Source organism: Cetorhinus maximus, chromosome 9 (assembly GCF_964194155.1).
Source record: "Cetorhinus maximus chromosome 9, sCetMax3.hap1.1, whole genome shotgun sequence".
Taxonomy (NCBI): domain Eukaryota; kingdom Metazoa; phylum Chordata; class Chondrichthyes; order Lamniformes; family Cetorhinidae; genus Cetorhinus; species Cetorhinus maximus.
The window spans coordinates 19159090-19173697 of NC_135887.1; the positions used below are offsets into that span (position 1 = coordinate 19159090).

Genomic DNA, 14608 nt, shown 5'->3' on the forward strand with positions numbered 1-14608 from the left:
CATAGCACCTCTAATATGGTGAAATGTCCCAAGGCGCTTCACAGGAGCAATTATCAAATAAAATTTGACACCAAGGCCACATAAGGGATATTAAGAGAGGTGGAAAAAATGCTTGGTGAAAGATGTTGGTTTTGAAAGGTGGCGAGGTTTAAAGCAGAGTTACTTTGGACAGACATGCAAATCTGCCACCCACATCCCGAAAACTAAGCCAGTTCTTATTGAGACAACAGGAAATTCAGCATTTTCTGTACACCATTGCTGATTGAAGCAGCTGGAACATTCATCCAGAGTTTGCAGGTCCGAGGGTGTTAAACTAAGACTTCGGACCACCCCTTATCAATATCTTAGGTGCAGCGGTTTGCTGGGGGGTGGGGGGTCGTAGCGAGTGAATCTCTTTTAAGTTGCAACGTGTGTTGCGTATCAGTGATGTTCCTTCCAGAACTTTCCTCTGGGACACGTTGGTGTGTCAGCACGGACTCCACTAAACTCCCTGGCCACTTGCTTCAGAACTCCCGCATTAATCAGTGCTCGTGAGCTGATTGGAGAATTATTGGATCGATGAGCGACTGATGCAGTGACCAGTCGGTGGTGAAATCTGCACGTGTTCTGCTTACAAGCACTGGACTGTGTTTAAACAAGCAGGTTCTTGTTGAATTGGTAGCCTCTGTAAAGTCATGGTGCTCCATTAAGGTCCTCTAACTGTACAAGGGATGAAGTAACAGAGGGGGCTTTGTAATGATGCATGGGATTAGGCTGCATCAAGGGGCTGTGTAGTGATGCCAGACATGGAGCTGCATTGAGGTGCGGTAACATGGTGATTATGTTACCGGACTGGATTAATGGTCCATAACCAAGAGTTCAAACCTCACCACAGCAACTAGGGAATTTAAATTTAGTTTATTAAATAAATCTGGAATTAAAATCTAATATCAGTAATAGTGACCATGTAACTTACCAGGTTATTGTTAAAAACTCAACTGGTTCATTAATGCTCTTTAAGAAAGGAAACCTGCCGTCATTACCTGGTATGGCCTACATGTGACTCCAGACCCACAGCAATATGGTTGCCTCTTAATCACCTAGCGAGCCACTTAGCTATATGCAAGGAGGCAGCACACACCATCTTCTCAAGGGCAATTAGCAATGGGCAGTAAATGGCCTTGCCAGCGATGCCCACAACTTGTGAATGAATATAAAAAAAATACAAACCGCTGTGTAATGATACAAGGTTTGGGGCTGCTCTGCAATTACTTTAAAATAAAGAGCTGTCAAATTTCGAGGATGGATTGAAGAGTTGCTAACAATGGTTGATAGACCAAGCAGAAAGCTGTCAGCCATAAACGACTGACGTGGTGGTGATTTGCCGAGTGGTCGCTGGAGCTCTTATGGTGTTGTTGTGATAACAAGCAGAGTCCTGGTTCAAATAGACTTAACTGTACTCATCAACTGCAGAATCATCACCTCCAGCTCAAGGGAAAGTCTTTAACCACTCTGTTGAACTGCCAGAAAGGGGCTGATAATAAAATGCACAATCCTGACATATGGAAGATATAATTCTTCAGCATTGAGATATCATTTGGAATCTTTAATTGGACAGAGGGCTTAAAATGCAATATTTAAATTCCCTGAATTACATGTATATCACATGGATAGTGAACAGCTTACAAGAACCTTAATGGAAATGTACTAAAGTGTGGAGCAGCCATTGTGTGGTTTGCTGTCTGATGGTGAATTGAATTGAATTGTGTAAAGCATCTCTCTCTTCCCTCCCCACTCCCTGATACGCTTTCCTACAAACCATATTATTAATGTCAGAAGTGAGGGAGTGACTGGATGGGGTGAGGGGGCCATCTTAACCCAAGCTCCAGCCTGAACCTGAAACCCAACTCCAGTGCCCCTGTCCTGACGAAGTCAGGCCGCACTTTGACAGTTTTCAAGAGCTGTGCGTCACCTCAACTTCTGCTGGCCTGGCTGGCTTGGCATGCTTACCCTAGAGGGAGTGCAACAAAGGTTCACTAAGCTGGTTCTCTACCCCAAAGAGCCTTGGATGCTCACTCATTTAGCATGTTCAAGAGCCCAATAGATTTTTGGGTACTAAGATAGTTAAAAGATATGGAGACAATGAAGGGAGGTAGAATTGAGGTGGAAGATCAGCCATGAATGATATTGTTGAACAGCAAAGCAGGTTCAAAGGGACAAATTTGCCTATTCCAGCTATCCTTTCTTATCTTGTGTTCTGATGCTTTTGGCCAATTTTCTTTCAGGAGGCCTGTGGAATGGGGAGATTGAGAAAGTATTTAAAATGATGTATGGAATCATGGGCTTTATAAATCAAGGAAATTAGGATGAACCAGTATAAAACACTAGTTTGGCCTCAACTAGAGAATTGCATCCAATTCTGGGCGCCACACTTTAAGCAGGTTGTGAAGGCATTAGTGATGGTACAGAAAAGATTCACATGAATGGTTCCAAGGATGAGGAATTCCAGTTATGAGGATACATTGGAGAATTTGGGCTTGTTCTCCTTAGAGAAGAGAGGGTTGAGAGGAGAGGTATTCAAAATCATGAGAGGTGTGAACAAAGTGGATAGAGAGAAACTGTTCCCATTGGTGGAATAGGCCTCTGGCATACTGGCGGATACCACATGCTTCCTCTCCAGGACTACCCAGCCGCGAACAAAGTCACAGGAGAGGGGCAGACAGTCAGGTCGGGCAACCCCCTCAACCACCCGCTGCCCGGACCTGCTGATGGCCACCTTGGCCAGGCCCAGGAATAGGCTTACAAGGAGGTCCTCCTCCCTCCCTGCCCGCAACCCCCCTCCCCCCCCCGACCTCTGCACCGGGTGTGGCTTCTGAGATCAGGTGTTTTCAAACTTTTATGGCCATAGGCGGTCTTTCTTTATATGTGCTCGAGATACTTAATCAACCACTGCCCTTCACCTGTGTATCCTTAACCTTGATAACACAATTAACATACCCATAACAGATGAGAGTTTAGCAAAGTTTAAACAAATGGACCAGGTCATAATTTGGTCTGTTTGTTCCCCGACTTTGGTCCTCTTCATTTTTAGTCCACCTCCAGTGTGTGGGTGTCAACAGAACCTGTCAGCACTCATTGGCTGGGGTCTTTTGTAAACAATGTCTGCGTGTAAGGTAATAACGATTTCTAAAGGCTTACGCCAGCACGAGTTACTGACTCCATGTGCCAGTAAGTGCTCGCTTTATAAACAGCTAAATGCCAGGCAGTGCCACCGAGAATGGCCCACACTCGTGATGACTGAAGTACTGTGACTAGACACTCCATTCTTCCCCTATCCCCTCCTCCTCCCTCCCCCTCCCCTGGCCTCACAGAGAGGCGTCTGTCTGGTGCCTGTGGAGCTGTTTTTTGAGGCTGACCTGCTTTCCTCGACACACTTTACCATGCAGCAGCAGCAGTGATTAATGTGCGTGTCTGTGCAGCCGATCCGAGGCACACTCCAGCACTAATTCAGCACGTGTGCCTTCTCTCTTCTCCTTCCAGTTACCTTGGCGACGGGCGTTTCCACCTGGAATCCATCATGATCGCGAACCCTGGTGTCCCGGCCTACAGGTGAGTGAGAACACACCTGCATTGAAGGTGGTTGTGGGAAAGGGAGTACAATTGCCTCATGAAAGACGCCCTTTCAAAAGAAACACACTAACTCAGCTTGATTTTCACTGTTAACCCTTTCACAGCCATGGCCTGTCTGGATACAGTGACTGGATTCTTTCTGGTTGTTAGGCTCCTTCTGAAGGCTACTTTTCTCCTCGTGTTGGTCGTTTGCCAAAAGTTGCTGTCGTGTTGTGTCCTGACTCAATGTGTGGGTTTGCGTCTTCGACGGGCTTACCAAAAAGGAAAGATAGGCATTTCTATTCCACCTTACTGCTCCTCTCAAAAAATTATACCTCCAAGCGCTTTGTGGACAATGAATAACTTTGCTGGCTATTGTAGGCGAATGTGGTAGCCATTCTTGTGCATGGCAAGATCCCACCAGCAGCAGTGAAGCAAAAGCCTGGTTCACCATTCTTTTCTCAGCTGATGTTGGTTAAAGGAGTGCCCTGTCTTCTGGTTCCCACAAGTTCGAAATAATGACACTTTTAGCCTCGCAGTGTATTTCTTGCAGCTCTCGATGTGGATGGTGGACTGACATATTGTCACTCAGCACATGCCTCCAGTGCAGCAGTAAAATGTGGCACCCTAGATGTACATTCTCATAATGAGTTCCTATTCCTTTATGAATAATATAACAATAAGGAGGAATGTTGGCTGGGACGCACAACACCACTGCAAGGGGTTAACCGGCTGTCTGCCCCAGCACTGAGTGTGGGCCTTTCGCTGAGACACCTTGTTTCTTTAAGTAGACGTCATTGTTGTTCAGAAGTGATTCGTTCCCAGCTCAGTGTCAACCTGGCTGGTGCCGGCACAGAGAACATGAGAGCACACGAACCTGTCCGGAGCGGCTAAAGGATCAGCAATTGGCCAGCTTGCCCTCTGCCCTTGGTCTGGACTTGACCTCAGAAACAGAACCATAGGAAGTTTACGGCACAGAAAGAGGCAACTTGGCCCATCGTGCCTGTGCCGGCCGAAAAACGAGCAACCCAGCCTTAACCCATTTTCCAGCATTTTGTTGGTAGCTCTGCAGGTTACGGCACTTGAGGTGCATATCCAGACACCTTTTAAACGAGTTGAGGGTTTCTGTCTCTACCATCCTTTCAGACAGTGAGTTCCAGACCCCTATCACCCTCTGGGTGAAAAAAATGTTTCCTGATCTCCCCTGTAATCTTTCTACCAATCACTGTAAATCTATGCCCCCTAGTCACTGACCCCTCTGCTAATGCAAATAGGCCCTTTTCATCCACTCTATCCAGGCCCCTCACAATTTTGTACATCTCAATCAAATCTCCCCTCAGCCCCCACTATTCCAAGTACAACCGCAGCGTATCCGATCTTTCCTCATAGCTGCAATTTTCCAGTCCTGGCAACATCCTCATTAATCTCCTCGGTACCCTCTCTAATGCAATTACATCCTTTTTGTAACAAGGTGACCAGAACTGTGCACAGTTCTGAAGTTATGGCCTAACTAATGTTTTCTACAGTTCCAGCATAACCGCCCTGCTCTTATATTCTATACCTTGGCTAGTAAAGAAAAGGATTCCATATGCCTTCTTAACCACCTTGTGGACCTGTCCTGTTATCTTCAGGGATCTGTGGACACTCACTCACTTCCTCTTCATCTCTCGGTATTCTCACATTAATTGTGTATTTCATAGCCTTGTGTGACCTCCCCAAATGCATCACCTCACACTTCTCTGGGTTGAATTCCATTTCCCATTTTTCTGCTCACCTGACCAGTCCATTTGATATCTTCTTGCAGTCTACAGTTATCCTTCTCGCTATCAACCACGCGGCCAGTTTTTGCGTCGTCTGCAAACTTCTTGATCGCGCCTTGTACATTTACACCCAAAACACCTTTGTGTCTTCCTACTCATTTAGATTGCAAAGGGAATGGCGTAGGACTGAACCCTGCACCATTGCTGTTCTGAAAGAGTCAAAACAAACACTTTGCTGCACAAATGCCAGTGTGAATCAATGAGGGTCCCCAGTCCTGTGGCTTTGGACAGGAGTCCCCTGCACTGGGCAACTGTCTTCTGATGAGAAACAGTCCACTACATAAAGAGATGGTGTAGTGGTAATGTCACTGGACTAGTAATCCAGAGGCAGGCAAATAACCTGGGAACACGGGTTCAAATCCCACCATGGCAGCTGGTGGAATTTAAATTCAGTTAATAAATCTGGAATATTAGGCTAATCTCAGTAATGACGACCATGACAACTGGCACTGATTACTGTAATAGACCCATCTGGTTCACTATCTGCCATCCTCACCCAGACTGGCCTACATGTGACTCCAGACTCACAGCCAACACTCAGTTCAAGGGCAGTTAGGGATGGGCAACAATTGCTGGCCTTGCCAACGACACGCACATCCCATGAAAGAATTTTTAAGAAGTCCATGAATGCAAAGTTTGCACTTGTGTAGTACCCTGACTCTCATGACTTGCAACCAAACTGTGGTATCTTGAAGCTACTCATTATTCAGGAACACACCGCTTTGGTTCTGTGGATAATGGGATGAGGGCGAAGGAAATATGCCTGCTGAATCCTGAGAGAGAAACTTGGAGAGGGTCCATGAGAGAGAGACACACACTGGGGGGGTGAGGGGGGTTGAGAGAGAGAGACACGCACAAACTGGAGGAGGAGGCAGACATACACGCACAATTGAGGGGAGGGAGAGGGAAAGACACAAACTGGGTGGAAGGGAGAGAGCAAGAAAGAAGTACGCAAGCTGGAGGGGGAGAAAGACACAAACAAAGAGGGGGAAAGAGAGAAACACGCAAACTGGGGTGGGGGGGAAGAGAGACTCACCAGGGGGCTGGGGGGGGGGAAAGATACTCACACTAACTGGGGGTGAGAGACATATGCAAACTGGGGGGGAGAGAGAGAGAAAGACACACAAGCGTACATGCAAACTAGGAGAGAGAGAAAAACACAAACTGGGGATGGAGAGAGAAAGAGAGAAACCAATTAATGGAGGGAGAAACACAAACAGCAGGTAAAAATTGTATCAGAAACAGTTATATCCCTTTGGAAAGGAAAGTTTTCTTTGGAGAAGAAAGGGGGATGTGGTATGATGTTGTATATGCCTGCATGCATATAATGTAAAGGTGCTTGGCAGAGCAAGGGTTAACGTGGGACTGGAGAATAGCACTGCCCATGGTATGATGTACAAAGTCACATGGTAGTAGACTGATAGAACAGTCTAGAAAGAACACTCTGGAAACAGCCTGCATAGAGGTAACAGCACCATGCATGACAGTAACTTGGAATCTGTAAATATTTAAAGACTAACAATAAACAGTTCATTTTTAAATATACAAATCTCAAGATCTCATCGTTGAGACATCTAAAGAACCCATATTACAATATGGTGTCAGCGATGGAATCTCCTAAGAGATATCACATCAGAGATAGTTCCATAATCTGACATGGTGATACAGCGTGAAATGAAAGGTAGCAGCAAAATGCATGAACAGCATCCCAAGGCATGAAAAGCAATAACAACTGAAGCCTAACTAGAGAGACGCACACCTAAGAATAAAACTTGAAGAAAAAGCTGAAGAAGCTTCACTACAGACTTGGAAGTGAGGAATCCACCAGAGTGAGTGGAAGTCCATTAGAGAAAGCTGCATGAAGCTGAGTAACACAGTTCACGAGATGGTGTGCAAAAATACAAAAAAGGTAGCTGTACTTACATTTTGGAATAGGTGGTGGTCCCAAGGACTCAGCATCCAGAGGGCGGCTGAAAGAGAACTGCAAGTAAAAAACAAAGGTTTAAAAAAAAATAAACCTGTAAAAATCGGCTGGCAGAGTCAAAAATTTAAGCAGAACCTGCAGAATTTTAAAAAAAAGAGACCTGCAAATTTTAAGAACAAAGCGCTGTCACTTTAAGTTTAAAAAGAAACGGACTCTGATTGGACCACAAGCCCACAAGAACTGCCACAGCGCAGGACATTCAAAAAGGCCATTCAGGAGTAAAACAAAAGAAACAACTGCTCAGAAAAGAAATGCTCCTACCTTAAAAGTTTAAAACAGTTTAAAAAAAATACCCACAATTGTTGGGAAGCCCGCCAAAATCGGGAAAAGTGCGGGAAACGTACACAGAGAAGCTGACAGCTGTACAAATAACCTGAGAGGGAAAAAAACTTAAAGCAGTAACAACATTTAAAGCAGTAACTACAAAAGGAAAAAACCAGCCATGGACGGAAAATTAGAAGGGGCAGGCACCATTGTACTATGGAAAGGGCTAAACCAGACCAAAGAGTGGGAGCCTTGGAGAAGACAATTTTTAGTGTAAGGAATAAGTACAGGATTAAATAAGTAATCAGAAGAAGTAAGAGTTGATAAGTTTTTATTTATCTTTGGTTCATTTGCTGGTGAAATACTCCACAGCCAAGGTATAGATCAGGGGTATGGAACCTTCTTCTTATCATGGGCCATTCACATATGGACAAAATCAGCCACACATATAAAAATCAACTTCATTTCGTTTTTTTTTAAAGAGAATACAGAAACATTCAACTCACATGCTGTTTTAAAGCGATGGCTGAATTTGAATATTATATTGTTAAATACTATTATAATACTTTATCTGATGCTTTTATCCAAAGCAAATTCATAACGGTGATGATAGATGCTATTTTGAAGATGTTACTGTCATAGGCCTATATTTTTAGAAATCTTGCTGTGGGCTGATGAATTTGAGCGATGGGCCGTAGGTTCCCCACCCCTGTTATAGATCCATTCTCAACAACATTTGGTGAGATATTAAAAGGCCCTGATAGCTATTTTAAACTCCCAATAAAACATTGAGGGCAACAAGATGCCCCAGAGAGAGAGGGAATCTCCCAATAAAGCGCCGAGGGCAACAAAAGACCCTAAGGGGAGAGAGCCAAAACACCCCACAGTGACGTAGACAGACTGCAATGTGGAGTGAGCAGATTGCTGTGAATGAAGGAAAGCTATATGAGGTAACTCAAGGGCAGCAAAACATGCAAAAAGTAATGAAGCTGTTCTCCAGGAAAATGTTCACACCAGAGCTGAACTGGAAGATTTGAAGCGCAAGATTCAAGCTGAGTATATATCTTTGAAAATAATGATTATCTGAAGTCTTCAGTGAACCAAGCTGTTCGAGATCTGAACAGACAAATTTCAGAGACGACACAAAGGTAGCAGAGGAAATAATGACCCTCAATTCCACAGTTGGCAAATCAAAGCAGGAGTTAGGAAAACTCAACCAGACGTACAGCCAGGCAAAACAGCAGGCAGAAAAGGCACACAGAGAAGTTGCAACCCTGAAAGACTCCTTGAAGAATCAGTATGTAGCCATGGAAAAACAAGAGGAACTAAAAAGGACGTTGAATATTACTTCAGTAAAAGCTGCGTTGGAATTATCAGTAGCAACAAAACAATGTACTGAAGCCCAGAGTGATTTGGCAAGAGATCAACAAGAAAGTGAACAGTTGAAAGAATAATTGTTGGTCCTTCAAGATCAAATGCAAAAGGAATGCGTAACCATTTGGCACCATGAAGAAATGAAGACTGTCTTAAACAGCAGAATGGAAGCACAGCAGGTAAAACTCAGTGAGACTCTGCTGAAATACAGGAAAACTCGAGATGAAGCAAGTGAGCTTCACAAAGAAGAGGAAAATCTATTGACCTACCTTCACATGCGACAAGAATCCCCCAGGTCAAAGTTTAATCTTCTGGAAAGTTACAGAGAAGCAAAATGAATTTAACATAACTCTGAACAAACTGGAGAACCAGTTGACAGGGAAGACTCAGCAATGTTCAATATTCCAGAAAGAAGTCGAAAGCTATAAGAAACAGATGGAAGAGCTGAAGAACCAGTTGAGTGGAAAAGAGGAGGCATTGAAATGAAAAGCCGACAAACTTTCCAAACTGCGAGCGAGTAATGAAGTACAATTACAGAACTGAAACGGGTTAAAGACTTCGTCGGAGACAGACCTGGCCAACAGTGAATCCGAAATGAAGAAGAAGGACAAAGCTCTGTTGTAGACAGAAAAAGAAAAGACAGAAATGAGATCAGAAAATGTAGATCTGGCACTGAAGCTCAAGGCACTAGAAGAGGAAAAAGCTGAGCTGAATGAGCTCAATAAGCTTGCAAAAGGACTTGAAAATAAAAGAGCAAGCAAATGTTTGGCTGAAATTGCGAAACGAGTGAAAGCTACGCGTCCAGCAAGAACACGGCGGACGCCACGGAAAACAAAACTTCTAGTCCACTCTAGGAATGAACAGAGTGCACATTCCCTTCAGAAGGAATGAGACAAACACACTGTGTCTGAAAAAAGCACACGGGCTGTTAATAGAGAAAAATGCACCTTGAAGAAGAGTGCAAAAAGTGAATGAAATGGAGAAAGCCAAGTACCAGAAACACACAGTACTCCTACTATTCCTCTGCATGTGACAGACTGAGATGTGGAAGAACTGTCAAGCCTCAAGACCGCCTGAATTTATAAAGTCAGAGGCTTGAGATGGAGGAGCAGGGATAGCAAGTAAAGATTGTATCAGAAATAGTTATATCCCATTGGAAAGGAAAGTTTTCTTTGGAGAAGAAAGGGGGATGTTGTATGATGTTGTGTGTGCCTGCATGCCATTGTAACGTAAAGGTGCTTGACAGAACAAGGGTTGATATGGGACTGGAGGATAACACTGACCACGGTATGATGTAAAGAGTCACATGGTAATAGACTGAGAAAACAGTCTAGAAAGAACATTCTGGAAGCAGCTTGCATGGTGGTAACAGCACCATGCATGACAGTAACCTGGGATCTTTAAATAGTTAAAGACTAACAATAAACGGCTCATGTTAAAATATACAATTCGCAAGATCTCATCATTGTGACATCTAAAAAACCCATATTATAACAGCTGGTAAGGTCAATATTTGTTGCCCATCCCAGTGGTAGACCTGTATTAATATCAATATTGCAACAGTGTCTGCACTTCATTGGTTGTAAAGCCCTTTAGGACGTCCTGATGTCATGAAACGTGCTATATAAATGCAAGTCTTTCAACATACAAGAAATCTACATGTAGAAATCTATGAACAGCTAATTCAAAAACTACCCAGTTTGCAGAGCGGGAATCCCGCCCACTGGTTGGTCATTCACCTGAGGTCCCGTAACCTGTTTTTGTCATCATTGCAGCCTCTTGCTTGGCTGAAAAGGTGAACAATTCCAGTGCTGGACGTATCCAGCCTCCTAAACCGCTAATCTAATAAAGCTACCCCTTTCTTACCAAGCTAATGATGTCTGTGTAGGTTACTAACCTGCTGTTAAGCGAACAAAGCCAACAATAGCATCAAGCTTCATGTATGAAAAGACAGGCAGAGCCTGCAGTGAGTAGGTGGATTTCCAATAGAACTGAATGATATTTCCAGTTTTAATCCCACTGTTCCCACAGTTAGGATCCTCAAAAACCCCTGCTTCAGTCATTACCCTTTCCTCAGTCAGGGCATGTCAGTTATGAAGATGCAGTGCTGTGACAGTGACATCCCACTCACTTGTGGATTGCTGGAGAGACCTCAGTGAAGAGGATGCACTTTTTACAGCTCTCGTTTTATACTTGATTCTGTTAGACACTTCTTAGTTTTAAATTTGCAGTGAGGTAGCCCTGATTTCTATTCTCTGGTGGCTGAGACTTACACAAACCGCAGCAATGACGGATAAAAGGAAACAACTTGCATTCATGTAGCACCTTATGAGGTTTGAAAAATAGTTCAGAACATGCCATATGCTATAAATCACCCTCAAGTACAGTCATTGTGTCAACAAATGTGACACATAGCAATACCCCACAAACCAGTGCTTCCCAAACGTTTTTGCATTGTGACCCCATTTTAGTGTGACCCAGAGCAAGAGTGGGGGTGAGATGGGAGAGTTGTTGAGTGGGGGCGAATGGTTTTGTCCACAATAGTTTTGAAGACTCTGATGGAGCCTTGGAACTAAGAATCACCCACGCGCGTGTAATGGGGCCTCGGTGCTGAACCCAGGGCTGCCCGCCATTCATTGCAGCACGTCTTCTAAGTACCTCCTCGATTTTGAATGCTTCCAAGGAAGTTCCTGATTAGCCAATCAGAGCACTGAACTGAACAGCCAACCAAGGGACTGAAAGAATAATCAATCACGGCTACCAAAAGCTGTCCCGTTGACGAACCGTTTGGTGAAAAAAAATTCATGCCTGGCCAGAGCATCGACAGTTGCCATTGGTGCCTCGGAGCTCGTGACCCCAAACGATCAACATGTGACCCCAACAGGAATCACAACCCACAGTTTGGGAACTCCTGCCATAAACTGTACCTGAGGTGGCCCAATCTGTTTTTGACTTGATGATTGAGGGAAGAAGGAGGAGGCACAAGAAAAATTCCTTGTTCTTCCTTTAGAGTTAACATCAATCACCAGTACAGGCTGACAGGGCCTCCAACAATGTAGCACTCCTCTGTACTCCATTCAATCTAAAATGGGGGTAAGTCTTGGAACCCAGGTCACCGGAGAGCACAAATAAACTTTAACTTGATGTTTTATTAATTTGCATGGATCTCAAGTTGCCGATACTCTTGGTAGCGTGATTTGGGATTTACCTCCCAATGAGGCAACAGTACTTTAGGGAGCCTCCTCCAACAAACCTTCTGGTCCTGAAAACCCAAAGAGGACAAGTCAGCAAATAAGAACTATAAATGCGAACAGTATCCTGTGAGCTGCGCTGAGTGGATGTTGAATGGGTTCCAGATCACACTCGGTCACTGTGGGAATTGTTGATGTGGATGAGCATGTGTTTTACCACCCTGTGCCGCAGTAGGTCAGAACACCAATGTACAGGAATGTACCGACCATAACACCATTTAGTATCGAAAAATTAATCACCTCGCGGAAAGATGACATGAATCGTTTGAAAGTTTGATAAATAGTTAAAATTATTTTTTGCTTAGTGCTTAAGCGAGTTAAGAGTCTCAGAGTGGCCAAAGTAAACTTGTACTGGGTGCAAAGCATTTGGAGACAGCACAAGTGAGGGTTGCCATGGTCGAGTCTGCTTTGGTGCTTTTTACACCACATGAAGCCTCTCCATTATTCAGGGAGGATAAATGTTCCCGCTGGATGCCAACTGGATCCCATGTAAAATGTAAAGGAGCAGCTCTGCCTGCCATCCCTCTTGTTAATTTGGGAACCGATCCTGTCCCCCTCTCCAATTCACAGCTGGCCATGCAGCAGGGCCGTTAACAAATATTAAAGGATTTGCAAATGAAGCTGTAAACACACCGTCACGCAGGGTGACCAACGCTCATGGACAAAATTAAGGGACACTCTGGTGTGGGGGTCCATTAGAGTGGCGGGGGAGGGGGGGTGGGGTTTGCTGCCAGAGCTGCAACAGGGCACAAATGGGACCAGAGCGGGCACTGCGTACGCGCAAGATTTAGAGGCCTGAAATACAGGAAAAATAGCGTCCCAGGTGTATACAACCCAGGACACGGGACAGTGGGTTCAATTATGGGACTGCCCCATAAAATAAGGGATGGTTGGTCACCTTGCCATCGCCCCCCACCCGCTCACCACCACCACCCCCCCACCCCCTGCCCCCTAGGCAAATGACCCAAAGTGAGGTGGGCTTCAACAGCTCATCCATCTTTCGAATGGGATGTTAGACTGAGGCCTCGCTAGCCTATTCAGCTGGGCACAGCAGGTGGCACTGCCAGAAAAAAAACGCAGTGCCCTCACTGATGTTGCTCCCTCAACCAGCAACACCAGTAGACGATTTACCCAACTACTAACATCAGTGAAAAGGAGCTTCATCCAAATGGGAAGGGTTGGGGATTGCTCCCAGCCTTGGTGGGATGTATTTCATCTAGCGTGTCAAGGATGGTACAATGGAAAGACATCACTGAGGCAAAAACAGCAGCAACCAAGTCCTTACCCAGAGGAACCATCCTTCAACTGGTTCTAAAATCGTACAATGTGTCAGTAAAAACTGGAGTGAAATTGTTATCAGTCACAGCCAAAGATCTGACTGGGACGATTACATCAACTTTGTGATGAGCTCATACACACACCAGGCGTATAAATAGCCCGTTAACAAGTTGAACTGTGTGTTTAACTGCACCATTGACAGGATATTGATTGCTGTGTACCATTCATATACTCATTAACTCGTACTTAGGTCCATCCTATTAACCTGCTAATGTGAATTTTAGTGCAGAGACATAACCTGTTAATGGGCTATTTAAATATGTACCTATAACCTGTTAATGGACTACTTAAACACAAACCCATAACCTGTTATGATGCCATTTAAACATGGACCTGTGTTAAGTGAATATTTTGTGCTCTTAGTGGCTAACGCTTTCTGTCTCCAGCACACACACACACACACACACACACTCTCTCTCTCTCTCTCTTGCACATTCTCTCTGCTCTGTGCCTCAATGTTGACTTTTCCACTGTTTTCTCTTTCTCTCGCCCACACAGGCACATCATAATTGGCACATCCTGTTCAACCTGAGGCATCAAACAAGGAAGAGAAAAAATTTGCATTTTACACAGTGTTTTTCATGACCTCAGGATGTCCTGGACTTTTTGAACTATAGTCCCTCTTCTAATGTAGGAAGCGCAGCAGCCAATTTATGCACAGCAAGCTCCCACAAGCAGCAATGTGATAAATGATCAGCTAATTTGTCTTAGGCGCCGTTTGAGGGATAAATTTTGGCCAGGACACTGGGAAGAACTCCCCTATGGTCACAGCAAGTAGCAGGAATGTCTTGTTTCTGATTGAGGAGCAGTGACCCGAACAACAAAGAACAAATGAGAAAATACGAGGTATTTACAGCACAGAAACAGGTAATTCGGCCCATTAGATCCATGCTGGCATTCATGATCCACGCAAGCCTCCTCTTGCTCCACTTAATCTCACCCCGTCAACATATCCTTGCATTATTTTGTCCCTCATGTACTAATCTAGC

The 14608-nt window shown here is 44.5% G+C and overlaps 1 protein-coding gene across 3 annotated transcripts in view; it reads left to right on the forward strand.

The window, feature by feature from the left end:
• Nucleotides 1–14608, forward strand: part of dph1 (diphthamide biosynthesis 1) — a 631990-nt gene that overhangs the window by 410568 nt on the left and 206814 nt on the right. For 2 of the 3 annotated variants that reach the window (XM_078548194.1, XM_078548196.1), the window contains one exon: nt 3520–3588. The exons of the other annotated variant lie outside the window; for it this stretch is intronic. In XM_078548194.1, coding sequence (XP_078404320.1) covers nt 3520–3588 — 69 coding nt within the window. The remainder of the gene's footprint in view (nt 1–3519; nt 3589–14608) is intronic. 3 annotated transcript variants of the gene reach the window in all.